Source organism: Cyprinodon variegatus, unplaced genomic scaffold (genome assembly GCF_000732505.1).
Source record: "Cyprinodon variegatus isolate N-32 unplaced genomic scaffold, C_variegatus-1.0 Scaffold207, whole genome shotgun sequence".
Classification (NCBI taxonomy): domain Eukaryota; kingdom Metazoa; phylum Chordata; class Actinopteri; order Cyprinodontiformes; family Cyprinodontidae; genus Cyprinodon; species Cyprinodon variegatus.
The window spans coordinates 549,426-570,444 of record NW_015150660.1 but is presented as its reverse complement, the minus strand read 5'-3'; the positions used below and the strand labels follow the sequence as shown (position 1 = coordinate 570,444).

General features: G+C 38.1%; 2 protein-coding genes across 2 annotated transcripts in view; both read left to right on the top strand.

Moving 5' to 3' along the window:
• rxfp2 (relaxin/insulin-like family peptide receptor 2) overlaps positions 1 to 15,238 on the top strand; it is a 112,341-nt gene extending 97,103 nt beyond the window's left edge. Inside the window, exons 16-20 of the mRNA XM_015380063.1 lie at positions 1,114 to 1,259; positions 3,126 to 3,221; positions 6,730 to 6,898; positions 8,607 to 8,825; positions 14,067 to 15,238. Of these exons, the coding sequence (XP_015235549.1) occupies positions 1,114 to 1,259; positions 3,126 to 3,221; positions 6,730 to 6,898; positions 8,607 to 8,825; positions 14,067 to 14,332 (896 nt within the window). The 3' untranslated portion in view covers positions 14,333 to 15,238. The remainder of the gene's footprint in view (positions 1 to 1,113; positions 1,260 to 3,125; positions 3,222 to 6,729; positions 6,899 to 8,606; positions 8,826 to 14,066) is intronic.
• Positions 15,239 to 19,569: 4,331 nt separating this feature from the next.
• The window catches only part of fry (FRY microtubule binding protein), a 71,823-nt gene continuing 70,373 nt past the window's right edge, over positions 19,570 to 21,019 (top strand). Inside the window, exon 1 of the mRNA XM_015380092.1 lies at positions 19,570 to 19,695. The gene's annotated coding sequence lies outside the window, so the exon portion shown is untranslated. The remainder of the gene's footprint in view (positions 19,696 to 21,019) is intronic.

Below are 21,019 nucleotides of genomic sequence, written 5' to 3'. Positions count from 1 at the left end.
TAATTATCAAAATGCTAATGGAAGTTACCTTCCAAAAAAGTGATTCAATACATCAGTAGGACTGTGCCTTTTAAAGTGACAAGCACTTCAAAGATGAGAGATTAACTGTGTGGGAATGTGTTTGGGGAGGTTTTTTTCTAACGTACTTCATTAAAACTCCTTTTGACTGCCTTTCAAGTCTTTTTGTGTTATTCTTTTGTTCCATTGTTCAAAGTTCAGCTGTATAACCTTAACATTCACTCACTGTCATGTATTTTGTTCCTCCACTCCTTTTATGCCATCTAGAATTTAATCATAGCCAATCTTTACCTTCCACTTCTTATGCATCCTTTTACTTTCACACATTAGTTACTGTGAAACCATATTTCTTAATGAAGATAATCCTAATTTCCTTCTTGCAATCTAAAATAAAAGTAAACATTTCCTGTTAAGGGCTCAAAGATTTATTTATTTTTTGCTTAGCATCTGCATTATAAGATATTGCTATAATTTTTTATAGATTTCATTTTTACTTTTTAAATTTTCAGCAATGTACTCACAAATTTCTTTTGTTATAAAATGTCCACTTCTTGGATGAATTAGCCGTCGTCTTCTTCTTGAGCTTTATAAATGTTGGCCAATTCCCAAGTTTTGTTTTAACGTGATCCAGACTTAGAGATTCACGGTTCATCAGTTTGGATTATAAAGCCATTACATTGTGGCCATTTTCAGGTTTAATATCACATAATATTTTTGTGATATTACTATCATGTTATTCTCTTTTGGGAATTCATAGTAACTTTTTGAATTCCTCGGAAACATAAACCAATGAAGGTTAGGCTGTTTTAAGCTTAAACAGAGGATAAAACAGGGTAATATCACATTTTATGCAATGAATATAAATACCTTGTGTCATCCATATGAGATGCTGCAGGCTCCCCCAGCAGGTTTTTATTCTCTACTGCTCTCAAGGATAGTAGTAATGTTGCGTTAGTGAATTTCAATGAGAATATTTTTGTTGGTTCTGCTGGAAGCAACCAGCAGCTGGCATAAGGAAATAATCATCCACTAGCCTACCCTGGAGAGTTGCCCTGAAATGAACTTGTTTGTGTGTGTTTGTGTCCCATCATCCAGGTGCAGACTGCCTTATGGGGGTGTACCTGTTTTTCGTCGGAGTGTTTGATGTGAAGTTTCGAGGGCAGTACAATCGAAACGCCCTGCTATGGATGGAGAGTGTGGAGTGTCGCACCATCGGCTTTCTAGCCATGTTGTCCTCAGAGGTGCGTTAATGCATTGGGACTTATATGGCAAAAACATGGCTGTTGAAGATGTATTTATTTATTTTAGATTCCTTGATAAAAAAAAAATATATATATATATATATGTATATATATATATGGTTGGAAGTTCATATTATAAATTGTGTTGTTATTCTGTTTGAGTTTTAAATGCCATTCTTGGAAGAAGACTTAATTTCAGCTGACTGGTGTGTGGCGAGAGACCAAGCTTTCAGACACAGTTCGTTAATTTTTAATAGGTCTGAGGTCAGGGCTATACCAGCTGACTTTTGTGAGCTTAGTTTATCCACTCCAACACTATTTTGGTCTCTGTTTTTTGCTTCTTGTTGTGTTTATTTGAACACTGAACTGGGTCCAAGTTTCAAACACTTGATCCAAAGTCAAATAAAAGGCAATTTTGTATAATGTTCAAGAAAAAGAAGGCAGTTATTAGATAAAAACAAAATACTGGAACATCAATTATATTCTTCGCAATGAAATCACACCTACAGTTTCGGGGGAAGTGTTGTGATGTAGAAGCTCCTTCTGCAAACCTGATACCTTTGAGCAGCAATCAGATTTTGCAGCTGCTGACAGTGACAATGTAAATTCCTGCTGGATCAAAGTTTCATGGTCAGACAGGGAACACATGGAGCGATTCCTTATCCAGTACTTTAAGATAAGTCAGTGCAGCTTTGGTACCTAATTGCAATTATTTTAAAGGTATAGTGGAGGATTTTTGCAATTTTTTTTAAAAGACCCACCTTCTCTACTTAAAAAAAATAAAATATGCACATGCACAATCTTGTACCTGCTGCTGAGAGGGAACACCTATTACATGTGTGTGAGGGCACACACAAGCCCATTTCTCCTCGTGCACGCTCTGTTTAAAAGTTTCTGTTTGCATCGCTTATACAAGCTTACTGTCCAAAAGACGATTTGCAATTTTTCATCTTTGTCAGACTCACCACTGGAACGTGAAAATGGCGACTAGCACCTATGATGGCCTTACGTGAACATATCATCAGAATGATTGACAATAAGGAGGACCACTTATTTAGATGATCCACCCTGAAAAAGAACATCCCCCAATATACCTTTAATTTACGGCATGGTGAGGGTAGCATCATAATGAGGGGTGTTGATTGATGATTGGTTGTGGTTCACTGCAGTAATGAAGATGGAGCACTACCTCCAGGTTTGGTTTTTTAACAGCTAGACTGAATATGACACCAGCAGAGTAAACAAATGAGGTAGGAGAACGTAAAATAAGTAATCTCATCTGTGGGCTAGAATTAAAACCTTTTTCCAGCTCTATCAGTTCTGTTAAAATTAAGAAGATAAGGATAATACTAGCAGTTTGGTGACGCTGATAGCTCCTCATGGAGTTTCTTAAGGACATCTATCCAAATATCTTGAGCATGACCTTATATGGTGGAAGATGTGGAGCCATCATGTCATCTCTGTCATTTATTTGTTCTGCCCAGCCACTGAACAGGGTGGGTCCAATCTGCAAAATGAATTAAATTGTGCAGATTGGGCTCACCTGGTTCAGTGGCTGGGCAGAACAAATATATGACATAGAGATGACATGATGGCTCCACATCTCCCACTTTTGCTTAATATAATGCCGACTGTAGTAAATTCACAAAGTGCTGCAAACTGTGTTGTTTCTGTAAAACAATGGTTCAATTATTAAATGTGTAGTTATTTGGCTTGTCTGTGCATGAAGAGCCTATTCCACCACAGAGGGACAAATGATAGCTCTGAGAGTTAGGTGTGAATATAAAATATACCTTAAAATGCTAAAGGTATTGATTTAAGATAACATTATTACTTCTTTTTCATGACAGTTATTTTCCCCCCCAGGTGTCTGTGCTTCTCCTGACATACTTGACTCTAGAGAAGTTCCTGGTTATTGTGTTCCCCTTCAGCAATGTGCGACCTGGCAAACTCCAGACAGGGGTGAGTGACTGTGTCTCCTCTATCTCTGATCAGAATTTTAATCCTCTTGTTTCTGTGTTTGTTTTCATGCTTTTATCAAGTATTAATCATCTTTTACTAAAACTCTGCGTCATTTTTGCGCAGAATCCTGTGCAGTGCCATCTGTCATTCATTAGGAACGCAGATGTATTATAGCAGTTAATCCAAGAAACAGAAGAGTTATTCCAAGAAAAAAGTTTTTTTTTCTCTATAGAGGCTGTCTCTTTTGGCATTAATGCAGCCACAAAACGCCTGTATGAGTCATTTTTAGAGAACCGAGTAAAATTTGTTAAAATAAATTATAAAAAATAAAAATGTAGCATGTGTTGTCCAGCAAAATAACAAAAACACAATACTTTTATTACCTCTAAGAACAGTTCATTAGCTGAGGTGTCTGAAAGGAGAAGGAGGAAATAAAATCAGTTGTAAAACCGGGTGGTTTCCAGCTGCTCAACTTTGTTCAGAAGGTAACAAGAGACGCTGAGGTCCTGTTAAAAGACATGCAGAATAAATGAGATTTCCAAGCCACAGCTGTTTCATTGCTGACAACGTTTCCCATAAAAGGTTTTTAACAATCTGTCATCAATCTGTTTACATCGCTGGGATTATTTTAACCAAGTCGTTATGTGTCATTTCAGCTTGCAGCTGTTTAAAAACCCTAAAATATCCTTTGTTAATTAGAGAAAATAAAAATTATATCTGTGACTATCAGTGCTTCACCAATGTACAGTTAATATTAATTAGGTTTTATGGTAATCCGAATATGCAGAATAAACTGCTCCTTTTCAAAGAACATAAAAGTCACACTCTGTAATATTTCTTTATACCGTCCTACAAACATACATTCACTGTGGCATCAGTAACCAGCTTCTGCAATGTCACAGTATTCATTTCCATCCAAAGCTATATTCATTCAAGCTTGTGGAGATGAAGGAAGAGTCCGACCACTCCACAATATCCTCTCCAGCAAAGATTCTCCATGGGGTTAAAGTCTGGTTTCCGGGGTGACCAATCCATGCGTGAAAATGATGTCTCATGGTCCTTGAAGTACTCTTGCACAATTTGAGCCAAATGAATCCTGTCATTGTCATTCATAGCAAGTCATAGAAAATAAATTACCTGATGGAATAACTTCCTTATTCATAATCTTTAAGTAGTTAGCTGACCTCAGAATTTGGCCCCTGTTGCTGCTAAACTGGTCCAACTGACTGCATATACCTAAGCTTATACTACTGTCCACACATGCTTGCTTGGTAGGCAGTAGACATGATGACTGCATCACTTCATCACCCTGAGGAAATATTTTGACTTTTGATTTTGCTTTGATTAGAACCATTCATGATTATTATCTGTGTTCTTCCACAAAATGTTAATTTCTCCCTCCTCTACTTTTGGACAGTTTTCAATCCATCTTTTCTGAGTGTCTAAGTAATTCTTCTAAAAAGCATCACCGTTTCCACTAGCACATAATGTGAATTTCAAACATGTTAAAAAAAAAACAAGTCTCTCCTTGTTGGACCCTCTAAATCTAAGGGGCATTTAAATGCTTAAATGTACAAAATTTCAATCAAAAATCTGGTACAAGAGAGCAAAAATTTGTCATGATGGGATTCAGATTTCTAACCCACATGCAGAACACAACGGAGGTAGATGAAAAGTTTTACTGTTTATTGAAATAAACACAATGTTATATGAGAGATGCAGAGAAACAGATCCGGGACTGGTCACACAGGGTTCTCTGTAGAGAGGGACAGTTAGGTTAGCCAGGATGCGGTAGATCTTTGCGAGAGGAATTGTGCAGGTTTGTACCTGTGACGTGATTCTGGTTTAGTGGCTGAGGGAGGGAACCAGTGGGTCCAGAGGCTTNGAAAGAAACAGAAGCCAGGGACCCATTTATTATCCTGATTGGATTCAGATGTCAGTGGCTGACTTAATACTGCGTCATAATTTTCAAGCTTCTTTTTTTTCTTCTTCCATTCCCATTTTTCTTCTTGTGGTCTTCTCTTTTAGAATTTAATAGGTCATAAGAGTGTGAATCACTCCAAATGATCTTAATCGTATCTTAAAAAAGACAACCAGATGTTTTATAACGTTTTCTTGTAGAAATGATGTGTGTCTATAGGTTAAGTTTTTATAGAACAAAGCTTAAAAGTAGAATTATTTGTCTTGCACTGCAAAAACGATCTAGAAATAAGTAAAAATGTCTTAAATTAAGTGTAATTACCCTTAATTTGAGGAGGTAAATGAGATGATTTGCCAATGGAATGAGTATTTTTACTCTTAAAATAAGTAGATAATATGCACTTGAAATAAGACAATGCACTTGAAATAAGACAATGCAGTTGTGTTTTTTTATTTTAAGTGTAAATTGTCTTGTTCCATTGGCAAAATGTCTCTTTTACCTCCTCAATACAAGAAAAATTCACTTATTTTAAGAAAAGAATTACTTATCTAGATTTTGTTTTTTTGCAGTGTGTGGATAGTTAGTTCATATTTGTCTTAGACTTAGACAACTTTTATTGCTATTTTGTATACATAATGTGTGTATACAAAATGTACAGCTTTCATGACATTTCCATTTCTTAAAGTGCAGCAGTGATCAAATGTAAACAATGCGGGAGGAAAACATGGTGCAAAAAAAACGCATTGATATGGAAGTTTAGAGCATTAAATATATATGGTGCAAAAATATAGTGTTTTGGTTTGGTGTTGTGAGTGTGATTCAGGGTCTGTGACATGATTTAGAGTTTTCCCAACGGTTCAGCAGTCTGATGGCAGTGGGGAATTTGTCCCAATGTTCATTCTAGAGTAGAAGCAGGATTTATAGAGTGCTTGTCTAAAAGTTGCACTTTCAACAGACTCGCCCACCTGAGTTGATCTTTGCAGCTCCTTCAGGGTCAACCTAGTTTCATTCAGCATTTCGCATCATTATTTTTTTTTACTATAGTAGAAAAAAGTAGAAAACGTCAAAAAAAAAAAGTCTATGGAGATGACTACTTTTGCAATTCATTGTTTCCTAATAAGAATGCTATATTTTTAGATTTTCATACCCATCTCACTTTTTGTGTGCAGAACAAAAACTCATCACACATATGTGACTCTGGCTCAGCTCTGCCTGTAATTCGAAAAAGGCAAAAACACCTTGGGCTTTCCAATGCCTATTTTAGATATGCCGACAGAGTTGACAATCCAGGAAGAGCTTGAAGAAACTGACATTTTCAGGGCATTGTTTATTCATCTTTAGGACAGAGACATTTCTTCGTTTTTTTGAAGGGGAGAGGGAGGCTCCTCTCTAGACAGCAACAAACCTTTAAATGTCCTTCAACAGGTAGAAACCAGTCAATCTAAGCATTTAAATTCTGCTAATTTAATTAAATGTCAGTCACAATGTGGATTTAAGTAATTAATGTTCCAGGTGTTTTTTTCACTCTGAACTTGGAGGCATGTTGCATCTGAAACCTTAACAGCATATTTGTTGTTCTGATGCAAGGTGATCCTGTCTTCTATCTGGCTGATGGGCTTCATCATTGCCGCTGTGCCGCTTATGAACGAAGACATCTTTGGCAATTACTACGGTCGGAACGGGGTCTGCTTCCCCCTCCACTCTGACAGGCAAGAGAAACCTACAGCCAAAGGATATTCCACCGGGATTTTTCTGGGTAAATTAAAGAACCCTTTTATTTTTCTCTCCTGTATACTACTGCAATCTTCTTTCTGAACTTGTTAGAAGGTAAATGTCCTTTTGATTAATCATGTAGGGTAATGAAAAAGACACCTTTGGGGATATGCTTGTAATCAGAGTCCAAAAGGAGGATTTTACAAGGATTAAGGTTTTCATCATGGAAAATGTAGCTGTAGTCTGACGTGTTACTGGCAGTTTTACGGAGATCCAATAAACTAACAGAACATTTGCGACTAATAAACACAGGCGATTTATCTAATGATGCATCGTCAGCCTGCCAGTCGTTACTTAGTGTTCTTTGTGAACCTCAGGATTAAAGTCCCAAAATTATTTTAGATGTTCTCTTTTAAGCTTTGCCAACATTTCCATTTCAGAGGCTTTGCTTCTTTGTTTCTAATTTTTACCTCGAAAATATACATAACTTTTGGATTTACTGTACTGTACCTTTCAAAAGTCTTCATATCCTTGCAATTAAAAACTTCCTAATTAAATCCAATACAAAGAAATATAATGGTTAAATATGAATCCCTTCTGCATGTAAATGAATCTCAGTATAGCTGTAGCTGTTCTTTAAAGCTGTTCTTTATTACGGAAAGCGTTAATGAATCTCTCAATCAAATGACTGGATTCCTTCACAGCACATAATTCAGCTCAGTAGAAACATGCTGAGGTAACATTTGATCCAGACATGCTGAAAAAGGGATTAATCTAAAAGTTGTACGACCATTGCTCTAGTAGACTGAAGTTGGAACTACAAATGTTTTCTTTTTAAGTACTACTGATAAGCAGATGCTGTCTGCAGTTATGTGATATTAAGAAATTAACACGTTTAAGTAACTTTGGTGTCTGGTGTTATTTTTTAACCTGGGCGAAGGTGGCTCAGCAGGCTGGGTTTTTCCTGATTTCAAAATGTTGCCCTTGAAATATTTTTTTTATATATATATAATTGTATATATTGGGTGGGGATTTAAAAAATATTCATTCAAATGAAACCATTTATATACACAGTGTTTTTTCAGAAAAAAAAAGGTTGATTAAGTTAATTTTTTCTACCAACTGCTGCTTCATTGGTATTAGTGAAAAGGTTAAAATATTGATAAAATATACATTTGTTGTTGTATGTTAAAAGTTTAAACTTTTTTAAAGCATATATTTCAGAATTGTGAATTTTTGATGCACATTTTGGTATTTTGGCTTTCCTGCATGCAGTAATTCTATACATATTTTTTGCTTGTGCATAAGATAAGGGAGGAGTCCGTTTCTCTGAAAGCAATCCTTTTCCTGTTTTACCTCGCTGATTATGTTTCTTATTAAATGTCTACTTTTAACAAATATTATCCTGTATTGCTTGCATTTCAAACCCAGTTGCTTGACCGATTTATGTGAAATAGAAGAAAAGAATTGTGTGATGTATGAACTAGCATCCATGGAATTTTATTTCTACACACCTAGGCACTTTGGAGACATGATGGATTTAAAAGGCTTTAGGAAGCCAAAACATAAGATTTTCACCATTATAAGCACAACACAAGGCTTTAGTCTGATATGCGTGTGTTTGCAGAACCGTTAATATTCATTTCTATGCCTGTTATTGCAAAAGCTGTTGGGGTCTTTCTAAACTGAAAGCTCTTTATGCTTCTCCTTTTTTCTGAATACACGTGTGAACAGTCTGTTCATTGTTTTAGGTCTCAATCTGGTGGCGTTCCTTGTGATCGTCTTCTCCTACACCAGCATGTTCTATTCCATCTACAAAACTGGCATCAATGCATCTGACCTGAGGAGCAGACTGCACAGAGATGTAGCAGTGGCCAACAGATTTTTCTTTATAGTGTTCTCTGACGCCCTCTGCTGGATTCCAATATTCTTAGTGAAGATTCTCTCACTGCTGGAGATGGAGATACCAGGTGAGAAAAACAAAGACATCTCAGACTTTTTACAATTATTCCTTGTGTCATTATTCCCTTAATGATCATGCAAGCCTTAATTTCATAAAAAGCAGCCGCATGGTGCTTTGCTGGCGTGGTTGTGAGTTATTTGTCTCTTTCTTAGCTTCATCTTTAAAACTTACAAATGATCCAACTTTATTTATATAGCACTTTAAAAAAAACCAATAGGACCAAAGTGCGGCATATAAGCAGAAATACAAACACCATTAAATACACTAAGATTAATATCTACAATATAAAATCAATAAATAAGTAAAAACAATATGGGAAAAAAAAACATAAAATCATCAAACATCCTTTTGAGTATTAAATGCCAGGGAGAAAAAAATTAGACTTTAATAGAGATTTAAAATGGTCAAAGAAGAAGCCAGCCTGATATACAGTGACAAATCATTCCGGTTTGGGATTGACTACACTGAAAAAATATAACGCAACAGTTTTTGGCATTTACTTTAGTCTTTAGTTAGTTTAACACAATTGTTTTATGTTAGCAGGGTAGGATAATTGTGTTAAAATAACTAAATATGATTACGTAGATGCCAAAAGAGGTTGCATTTTTTTTTTCTGTGTACAGAGAGATGATCCAGTCCCCTCTGAGTTATACCTTGTTCTAGGTACTGACAGGAGTAATCGACCCGCTGACCTAAGAGAACAAAGGGGTAAATAAGGATATAGGAGATCAGCGATATATGTTGGAGCAAAGCCATTTAAAGACTTGAAACAAAATAAAAGAATTTTTAAATGAATCCCAAAGTAAACCGGAAGCCACAGACGGGCAATGAACGATCCAAAAACACCTAAATAAATTATATTGCATTAATCCAGCCGAGTGGTCACAAAGGCATGGATCACTGTCTCAGAGGGTGCTTTGCTTAGCGAGAACTTTGTTTTGGCCAGAAAGAAACTGGATTTAACCACAGCTTTGATCTGGCTGTCAAAGTTAAGATGACTGCCTATTTTAAAACCTAAATTTGTGGCCACTGGCTTCGCAAAGTGAAATACATGTCCCAGGTGTAAAACTAGGCTATCTGACGTGCCTCGAAAAAACTTCCATCTTTTTTTCATTCACTTCATCCAAACCTTTTAAAAGAGATTCAACAAAGTTTTTGTTTCGACTCATTAGGACATACAGTAGATCTTCAAAAAAGGAAAATCCTTCATAGCACTGATTAGAAAAGGATGCAATAACATCCTTTATTTCCATTTTTATACAAGTCTGTTTCAGCATCTATCAGTTGCCTATTAAATAGGTAAATTCATGTGAAGTTCCTGATCTGATTTAGATTAAAATAAGAAGTAGTAGAAAAGTCTAATGCATGCACACCAAGTTCAACATATAATAGAATCTATAAACCTAGAATCCAGAAAATGTCCATTTAATTTCCTTCTAGGACTTCAGTTAAGTTGCAAAACATAAGAGCTTTGGCATCAGGATGTTTTGCAATCTAGACTTGACAAGAAATGGTTGGAATCCAGATTTATCACCTATAAACTGTATGGACATCCTGGTTTTATTTTCCAGCAGGGTTTGGTATCTAACTGCACTGCCAAAGGCACCAAAAGCTTTTTCAATGACCACGATTGTATTGACCTTGATTAGCCAGCAAACTGAACTGACCTGAATGCCATAGAAAATCTATGAGCTGATTTCAATAAGAGGAGACATCAGAACCACGCAAGTCTAATGATTTGTAGGCAGCCATTCAAGCAATCTGGGCATCCATTACACCTACGCAGTGCTGCTTGCTGATCACCTCTTTGCTACATTTATGCAGTTATTCATGAAGGAGGCCCAAATTCGAACATAGATATGCACATACTTCTCAAAAGCTTTACATTTTTGCTTAAAGCATAATTTTTAAACTAGTCTAATGCAGGGTTGCTGTTTTTTTTTTTTTTTTTTAAGAAAATGCTTGAGGGCGCCATAACCTCTTATCTAAGGTGTTATAATTTTCTGAGACAATGGGGAAAAAAAGGGTATGAAAAGGGTTCCACATGAGCTCTATATATTTTTCCCCTAAAACTGAGTAAATACTCTGTATTTGTACCAGCTTATGACTCCTTTAGATAAATATGTAAAAACTGCTGGGTCTATTAAAGAGGCATGACCGAATTATAATGATACTGCCACCTGTGGCCAAAACACAGAACTGCAGCACTCTTCTGCTCTTAGACCTAGACTTAGACAAACTTTATTGTCATCTTGTGTACACAAAGTGTATATAAAGCTTACAATAGTGAAATGAATATCAGCAGTGGTCCGAATTTAAACATTGTAGGAGAAAAGTAACCAGGTTAAAAATAATGATGCAAAAGGGCATTAATAAGAAAAGGTTCATAGCAAAATGCAGTATAACATTGAGTTGTGTCCTTTTTAAAAGAATTATAAAAAGTTTCAGCCACATCGCAGGGGGAGAATAATGTTGCAAGTGTGAGGCAGAGTCCAGTTTAGAGTTCAACAGTTCAACTGTCTGACGACAGCAGGGAAAAAGCTGTTTTTCTCACCACTCTTCTCGTTTTCTTTCTGTCTGAGGCGCTGCACCCTCCACACCACACAGTGAGACAGCTGGTCAGAACGCTCTCTATGGTGCTTCTGTAGAAGGTCTTGAGGATGGGCAGGGCAGGTGGGCTCTTCTCATCCTCCCAAGTTAAAGCGCTTCTGTGTCTTTTTGACCGGTGAGGCTGTGATCATAGACCAGGTGAGGGTGTCTGTGATGTGCACCCCAAGAAATTTGGTTCTAATGACCACCTCTACAGCTGAGCTGCTGTGATGAGAAGTGGAGCGTGTTTATGCCGGTTCTTTCTGAAGTCGACGATGATTCTCAATGTTTGGGATCAGGCTGTTACCTTTGGTCCACCTCCTCTCTGTAGTCCTGGTCGTTGTCATCTGTGATGAAGCCCACCACCGTAGTGTCATCTGCAACCTTCACGGTGTGATTGGTGGTGAACCTGGAAACACAGTTGTGCGTCATCAGGGTAAACAGCAGGGGGCTCAGGAGGCAGCCTTGAGGGGAGACTGTGCTCGGGGTGATGACATCAGAGGTGTTCTGTGCAACCCAGACTGACCGAGGTCTGTTTGTGAGGAAGCGTAGCAGCCAGTTGCAAAGGGGCGTGTTGAAGCCCGGATGTTACAGTCTTCCTATCGGATGCTGTGGGATGATGGTGTTGAAAGCTGAACTGAAGTCCAGGAAAAGCACCCACACGTGGGTGTTCTTGTCCTCCAAGTGTGCCAGGCTCAGGTGGAGAGCAGCAGAGATGGTGTCGTCAGTGGAGCAGTTCCGTCGGTAGGCGGACTGGGACGGGTCGAATGTTGGGGGCAGACTGGAGACGGTGTGTTCTTTAACAAGCCTTTCGAAGCGCTTCACCATGGTGGAAGTCAGTGCAACAGGCCGGTTAATCATTGAATGAGACAACTTGAGGCTACTTTGGGACCAGAATGATGGAGGCAGACTTAAAGAATGCTGCCACTATGGCTTGGTCCAGTGGAGTGTTAAAGATGTCTTGTAAGATGCCAGCCAGCTGACCCGCACACTCCTAGAGCATCTGCCTAGGTATGTTTTGGGGGGCTGGGGCCTTCCTTGGGTTGACTCTCCTCAGAGTCTTCCATATGTCAGCTGTGTCAAAGCAGAGTGCCTCCTCTCCCTGATGTGGAATGGCTTCCATTGCTGGAGTACTGTTTAGTGCCTCAAACCTCCCAATGTTGTTTAGTCTATTAGTCCATTACTCATTAGTCTAGTGAGCGTTCCTACTTGACAAGATCTTTTTGTATAAATTTTTTTTTTCACTTTATCTGGAGTTGACATTGGTGTCAGAGTTGAGCTGGATGCCAGTGGCTTTGGAATATCCACAAAATCTATCTTGAAAATAACTGTCGTGGGTTCTTCCTAACAGCCTCTGTGTTAGACCTTGATACGGTCAACTTGACTCCAAAATCATGAGAAAAAAAATCATGGAGGGCATGTCGACTTCAGTTCAGTTCGATCTTCAGTTTATCATATTTATTTCACACCTCTTAAAAATAAGAGCAGAGTAGCAGGGGAAAATGCAAAAAAAAAAAATAGTATGGAAACAAATGTAGTATTTACATCATTTCAGACAAAAAATACCTTTTGTGCTGCACAGCAATGTTACCTTCTCTGTAACCAGGCCAGACTGACTCAGTAATGTCAGCAGCTCTCCTTATAAATCCTAAGCCCCGCCCTACAATTAGATCAGCAAACAATTGAGTATTGGTTTTAATAATAATAAGGGAAAAAAATAAAAATAAAAAAAACATTTATTCCTAGAGAAAAAAAATTATAATTTTCTGTTTCCATTCTGAAGTTACTTTCTTAAAAAAAAAAAATACAATTAAATTTGCCAGCGGAAATCACTGACTTTCTTTATGAGGAAAAAACAAACAGGAAAGAAAAACCCTGAAAATACCCCGCCCACTTTCTCTCAAACAACGCTCCACGGGTAAGTGCAAACGTGTGTATGTGTTTAAGTGTAAATGTATGAGTTCCGATTAATGAGCATCACCAAGTGTGCACCCTTGGTCGTGCCACATCACACAAGAGGCTAATGTAAGTGAGTAAAGCGATTGATCTGTAACTATCATACACGGGAAGGGACTCGCAGTTGAATGGGTGTGTGCGCACGTGCATTTCTCTGTGTATGTATGTGTGCGTGCATGCGTATCAGCAGGAGTGACCGCACTGCCCCGTCACAATAACGTTTTGATTGTTTGCTTGGTCAGACCAACTAGGCATGGATTCACTTGACGTCACATCTGTAGAAACAGTGTGAGAACTTCTGACTCTAATTAGATGCAGCGAAAAAAGCCTAGAGGCTTAAAGCTGCATGAACTACTGAGGTGTCTGTTTTCTCATCAAAGAATGTTTTAGTCTTAAACTGCCATATAAAAAGGCTGTTAAGATATTTTTCAGTAAAAACTTAAAAAATGTCTCTTTTATCATAACTGGAAACAGTATGATCTATAACAGCTTTACCAGAAATCTAAAAAATCTGCTTTTTTTCAGATTTTGAATCTTCATTAACTGTTTTAAAATTATGGCTAAAATGATCTAATTTCTAATTTCTCTTTATGTTTTTTTTGTATGTTATTTTCCTTGGAAGCATCTCAAGTTACCTTGTGTAAAAATGGTCTGCGAGTAAATGTTCCTTGCCTTACATTGCTGTTTCCCTTTGCTTCTTTAGACACCATCTCCAGTTGGGTTGTCATTTTCATCCTTCCAATCAACAGTGCCTTGAACCCCATTCTGTACACCCTGACAACCAGCTTCTTCAGAGAGCAGGTGGAGCTCTTGCTCTGCCGTTGGCAAAGAAGACACCCCCTTAAGAAGGACCGCAAAAGCCTCACTTCCTCAACCATCTTTGTGGAGACGGCGCGGTCGCAGGGCTGCCAGTCGCCTGCCTACCTCCAGCAGCTGTCGCTGGTCGAAGCAGACCCTCGCTATGCCTGAGAAGACTTGTTATTAAACTGTGCCATTTTTTTTTTTTAAAATAAACTACGGGTCATTGGCCAATTTTATCGCCACATTTTGAAGCTCTCACATGACGACAGCACTGTTTTGAACTCTCTGAGGAGGAAAAGATGTTAGTCACCATGCTGTTTCACCAAACTCTGTCATTTTTTTTTTTTTTATCTCTTATATATTTTGTCATTTGTACATAAATAGCAGCACTTTCAGCTCACTGTAAAAATGTCTTACTCAGAACCTCCTTAACATGGGCATAAGGAGCCAAGGCTTAACACCACCAATGTTGCATCTTGGAGGAGTTTCTGTTATTTAAGCTTTGACAATGTTTCCCATGAAAAGGTTAATGCAGTCGATAACATCCCGCAATTGGATTCCTAATGTTACTTCAGTGTCGTCTGATTGTATTTAACGGGAGATGTGGAACCATATTTGTTTTTTATCTCGCAGTCGTATACACTGTTCTCCATTAATAGACTAACCAACTGTTAAACACCTATTGGGGAGCTTAAGGAAATATAAAAAAAACACAGAACAAAGACTTATCACCTGTTTTTTTGTAATTACAGTGTTACCAAACAACTTTTTCTTACCTACACATTTTCTGTTCACAGAACTAATGCATACATGAAAAAGCCAAAACCCATTTTTGGGTAAACCGATGAAAGAATTTGACTTTCTACTTTATGTAGCTCTGCAGTAATTGATGTTGTTCTATGTGTTCTTGGGTTTACATATCTTTTAAGAGTTCATGATTAAACAGGGGTTTCTCAGTAGATTAAAAGAGCAAAATTGTTCAAAATGTTTCAGGAATTCATTTCAAAAATGAGACTCACATTATGTAAGTTATTGTTGATGATCATAACTTTACAGCTAATCAAAACCCATGTTCATTTTCTCTAGAATTGAGAATGTAATATGTAGTTGTAGCTATTGGACGTACTGTATGGTATATGCACTTTATACTTGATTGGGTCTTCTTTTGCGAGACTGTCAGCATCCATAGTTAGCATAGGATGATCTGCGTGTGGCTCTGCTGAGGTGAAATGGGAGACCATTTTGGCTCTATAAAGGCCCTCATGTCTTCTGCATTTTTGTTGAGAGCATCTTTTATCTTTTTCTTGAAAATATCCGCCAAAGTTTTCAGCTTAAGAGAGTTTGCTGCTTTATCATTCAGTGATTCCATGTATAGAAGGCACTGATACCTTTGGCAGAATCATAAATAAGAATCAGAATTATCATAAAGGTTGACAGCAGATGGAAAGATGTAGTGCTGTGCTTATTGCACCAAAGGAAATGGCATGCAGTTATATAGCTTTTTTTCAAGTCAGAGGAGTTGACTAAAGGACTTTACACTACATTTAGTCTTTTACGCACACACTCACACACAGGTTGGTGGCAAGCTACATTGCCACAGCTGCCCTGGTGCTCACTAACAGAAGCGACGCTGCAGTAAAACTTGTGCTACCAGTCTCTCCAACCACCATCAGTAAGCAATGCAGGTGAAGAGTCTTGCCCAAGAACACAATGACACTGAAAGTAGGGCTTGAATAGACAATCCTAACATTGCAGAGCAAATTCCTTCATCCAACAGTGGAGTCGGATGAAGGAGTCTAGCCTAATTATCCCTGCCTGAGGAAACTGGACACTTTTATTCTGTCTCTTCCCACACCACCTCAAGATTATGGGACTTTAAAATTCAGAAAAAATAGTTTGATCTGAAAATATACAGAAGTCTGGATCACTCAGCCATGTTCTAGTGCTTTTTCTTCTTAAGTCAGGTTAGACGGTTCTGATTTTTTTTTTCCACATTTCACAATTTAGCAATGGTCTCTTGAGTCAGTTTATCCCAGTTTCCTAAAAAAAATTTCTTCCACTGAACTTTCCGTTAATATGCTTTATTTAATATGACCTTTTGTAGCTTACAGTACCCTGTGGACGGTGTCTTTAACTGCTGAACAACTTGGGAGGCAGGAATCTTCCCCGATGTTTGCTTAGGGCATAATGTACCGTCTTTGTATTTAAAAGCTTCCTTAAAGTAGTTTTTAATAATAGTCTAATTTTTTTGAGAAACAGCTTAAGATTTTAATTAGCTGAAAGCTATGATTATTGAAATTTTCAAAAATTGACGCCTGGAATGTATGGATCAAAATAATATTAGTTTCTATTTTTGGATTGAATGCCTGAAATAAGGATTAAGGTGCAGCTAAAACTTATGCACAAAATTGTGGATGTTAAGCATATTTTATGAGTGTCTGTATGTTAACTCTGTCTCTTAGTCTTCTTCAGCTGTCTGATTATTCTGATGCCAATTTTCCTGTTTTGTCCCTTTTCACACATCTGCAAAGGTTTTATTCAATCTTACCTCTTTATGTTATGTGAAGAACTTGAACTGGATAACATTTTTTGTATCATCCTTAACTTTTTTTTATTTTTGCACTAAGGCCTTAATGCCTTATTTAGACTGTTTCAAATTTTCTTCATAATTGATTGTTTTCAGTTTTCCCAGACCAATGCATTACACGCCTTGAAGATATGATTTTTCACACTATATTAGTCAAATTAAAAAAGGATGATCTTTACAGGGGGGGGGAGTAATACACTTTTTTTTTATATTGATTTAGTAAATATCTGCTGTGGAACCAGTCGATACAAATCTGACTAAATCAAGAAATGTCACTTCCGGTCAGGCTGTACATGTTCATTTATACATTTCTATTATAATTTCATATGAAAGGCTGTACGCTTTGTGTACGTCTTGTGCAGTATAACATTTTTCTTAATTCAGGTTATTGAATTTTTTGATTTTGTTTGCTCTACATTTTTAATAAAACTTTTCTGAATGAATACTATCTTCCCAAAAATGTTACTTTCAGTTTAAATTTAGAGAGGGGGAGTTCTGACAGAGCAGGAATCAGTAATGAGATGCTGCATACACAGATTCACAACTTAAATGTCTGATAAAGAGCTGAGCAATTGCAACAATTATTGTGAAAGCCAGTGTCATGTCTGGCTGAACCTTTCCGATCCACATACAGAATCAGGCACGGACACAAAGCATTGAGTTTTATTTTTTAACTCAGCCAAACAGGATAGGGAAAGGACTGGGAGTCCCTTGGAGGACAAAGCCAACGACTGTGCAGAACTTTTGAGATATGGGTTAAAACGAAGGGAGTGAATGGAGTCTGAGAGCTGTCTCAGAGGTGGTGGAGAGTGGGCAGGCAGAGACAACTGGAGCAACTGATGGGATTAGGGGGCAGAGGTCGGGAACAAGAGAGCTTGACTCTGAGTGATCAGTCTGGGGAGCTTTGTTCCATTCTGAAAATCCAGAGAGATGAGAGGTGAGCAATTTAAAAAGGTTACACTTGGAAAAAGACATTACGTTCTCATAGAGGCTTCTGTAAACGTTGGCTAGACTTGTACCGCAGTATGGGGCCATCAGGCGATGAAGAGGTGGCTGCAGCTCCTTAAATCCCTAGCAGATAGATGGGCAGATAGAACTGAGGTGCGTCTGACAGCCAACCATGCCCACCAGCAGTGCTCCACAGGAAAAGAAAAACTCTCCACACAAGGGTTCCGACAGCAAACCCCCTCAATGACCACCCCTTGGGAGTCCACTGGGGCCAGGATAAAACTCCTCAAAGTCTCTAACCATGTCTGGGACCAGAATGAGCGAACAAGAAACCCAGGAATGTTCCTTCCAGTCCACCAGGTAAACATTTGCTACGTCAATGAACATCTAGCCTCCTCCTAACATTGTAGGCAGGGTACCCACCAATGTCTCGCGGGGAAGGAGGGGACTCAGGAGGAGGGCACAAGGGTTTAGATCTCACAGGCTTAATCAAGGAAACATGAAAAACAGGATGGATCTTGAGTCTTCCTGGCAGTCTGAGATGAGCTTAGGTAGGACCCAAGACTGATTAAACCTCATAGGTGCCAATACATTTGGGTGAAAGCTTCTTATTAGCAGAGTTGGCCTGAATGTCTTTTGTGGAAAGCCATACCTTGTCTCTGGGGCAGTAGGCTGGAGCAGGAGCATATTGCCAATTCAGTTCTGCAGTCCTATGAGAGGCTCTTCCCGCCTGTTCCCAGATATGCCTGCAGTGTCAAAACTGAAGTGAACAGTGCCAGATACAACCGAACTGTGCTAAACTTGTACTAGTTTAATTTAGCAGTATTATCTTGATTATCTCGAGAGCAGCTGTCTCACTGTGTGGTGTGGAGGCTGCAGCACCTCAGATTGGAAGAAAGTGAGAAGAGTAGTGAAAACAGTCACAAGGATCATCGGGGCTCCTCCCCATTCCATTAAAGTAGTACTCTCAAGTGGAATGTTAAAAACATTAAAACACTGTGGCTGATTATGCACATCAATACACTCCAGTAAGTACAGTAGTAAGGTTCTTTTCAGAACTAGATTTTGTGTTTTTTATATATATAAAAGAGAAAAATGCAAGTCATCTAGGGGTTTTCGGTTAAATCACAAATAAATACATATTTTAATAAAAACTTATTCAATAATCAATGTATTACTTTATTGATCTCACAGTAGAGAAATGTGCTTTATGTAGATATCAGTACTTGTAAATATCAATTTAATGCAGAATGATTATTGATAAAAATAGGTAAGTAAAGACAATGGAAAAGATGTTCGCCCCAGAACTCAACCAAGAAAGAATTTTATCCACTATTCCTTTTATCTAGGAAGTATGGATGTTTAAATATATGCATCTATTTGTTAGCAAAGGATTTGGGAAAGTATAGTTAGTCTTTATTTAGAAACAATGGATGTTTTGCTCATCAATTTTGGCGCCTATCCGCTTTCGGCCTCCCCTCAGTGTACACTGGTTATTTCCTGGCCACCCTTATAAAAAAATTCCTGGCTACGCCTCTGCTTCTGAACAACATTCCATTCAATCATTCTTTTTTTTTTTTTTACTCCTCAAATTCATTTTTATTTTGATTTTATTTTATTGTGACTGTATGCTGTATATATCATATACTATATACGGCTCTTTCCTCACTTAATGTGGCTGCACCTGCGGTGCTCAGCATCCTCTCTCAGCAGGTGTCCTGCCCTTGGACCAAGCTGCGCCCTTAGTGACACCTTGATCGAAACGGCTGTTAGCCAATCAGAGTCTGCCCTCGTCTCCCTGTCTTTCGTCCTGGTCTCTGATTGGTTACTAGGGGCGGGACATCGTCCACTCAAGCGGTGGTGCTGTCAGTCTGGGTGGCACGACTCCTGGAGGAGAGAGGCGAGGAGAATTGATGAAAACAAGCCACCGAGCATCATAAACAAAGAAACCGTCCCTGGAGATGACCCTCTAGCCTCGCCCGTCGACGAAGAAAAGGTAAAATATGATTTGAATCAGATGTAGGGGGTGTTTCTGATGACGCTTCGGTATTCGGTGACAAAACAAGACATGTCTTGCTCTAACAGCGACGACTGGGACGGTTATAGTAGGAAAGCTTCAGCTATCTAGTTAGCTATAAGATAGTTATATTGCTCTGTATTAGTTAAACTAACCTCCCCAAAAAAAGAAAAATAACTGCTCCCACGTTTGCTTAGCAGCCCCCACGCAGAGAACAATACCGCGCTGCTTTGCAACATATATTAGCCAGACAACTGGTTAAAAGAGATACATATACTGTTCATAATGGCGGGGATCAAACGGTGCATGTTAGCCATCGGGTACAGCTGTGGCGATTACAAGTAAAACAAAATTAAGGAGGATTGTTTGTCTCATAATTAAAGAACCAGCTGACTGTCTGGTGCCATGTCTGAGTCTCTGAAAACTAATTAATAAGTGACATGAATTAAAATAAATATTAGGGGGGGTTAATAGATATCACTGTTTCATTTTACTATCTATTCCTACGTTCTTCTTTCTTTTTACCTGTCTTTTTTGTTATACTGTCTTTGTCTAAGTGAATTTTAAGAAGTCTGACCACTGCAAGACCTTCTGCCACAGGATTTTTTTCTCTATATTTTTGAAAATTGGGGCATTTTAAAAATGGGCTAAAATAATTAGAGATTTGAGTCTGGAAAGTCTGATATTTAAAAGCCATATTACATCCTCTGCAGAGGTGTCAAGTATCGAAGTACAAATACTTGGTTACTGTACTTAAGTACAATTTTTAGGTGTCTATACTTTACTCTGTTACTTATTTTTCTTCCTACTCCTGACTTCTATTCATTACATTTTCACACAAGTATCTGTACTTTCTGTTTCTTCCATTTTTAAAACAAATGTTACTCATAACTCTTGGCTTTGGTTTAATGTTTAAAAAAATATTTATTTCACGACATATGCGCCATCCAATGCAGATCATTGGCGCCATCCACATCTAGTGAAAACTAGAGTAATTGGATGAGTCGTATAACGCAAACACTCATTGGTTAGTTAAGGGAAATCATCAGAAGTAAGCAGGTGTTCTTCAAACTGCAAACGTGAATTGTCTATGTCATGCTGTGATGTCAGATTCACAAAAAGATGTCATACGTCTGAAAGGTCGGACACAGGCGAGAGCGTATCCGGAGATGGAGACCAACAAGACCTCCCTCATCCTTGGCCCTATCTCAAAGAATTTTTTCATAATGGTTGAAAAATTGAGTTTCCAATTCATATAGTGACATCAGCTGTTTGTTTTTTTTAAGTTACTTTATACTTTTAT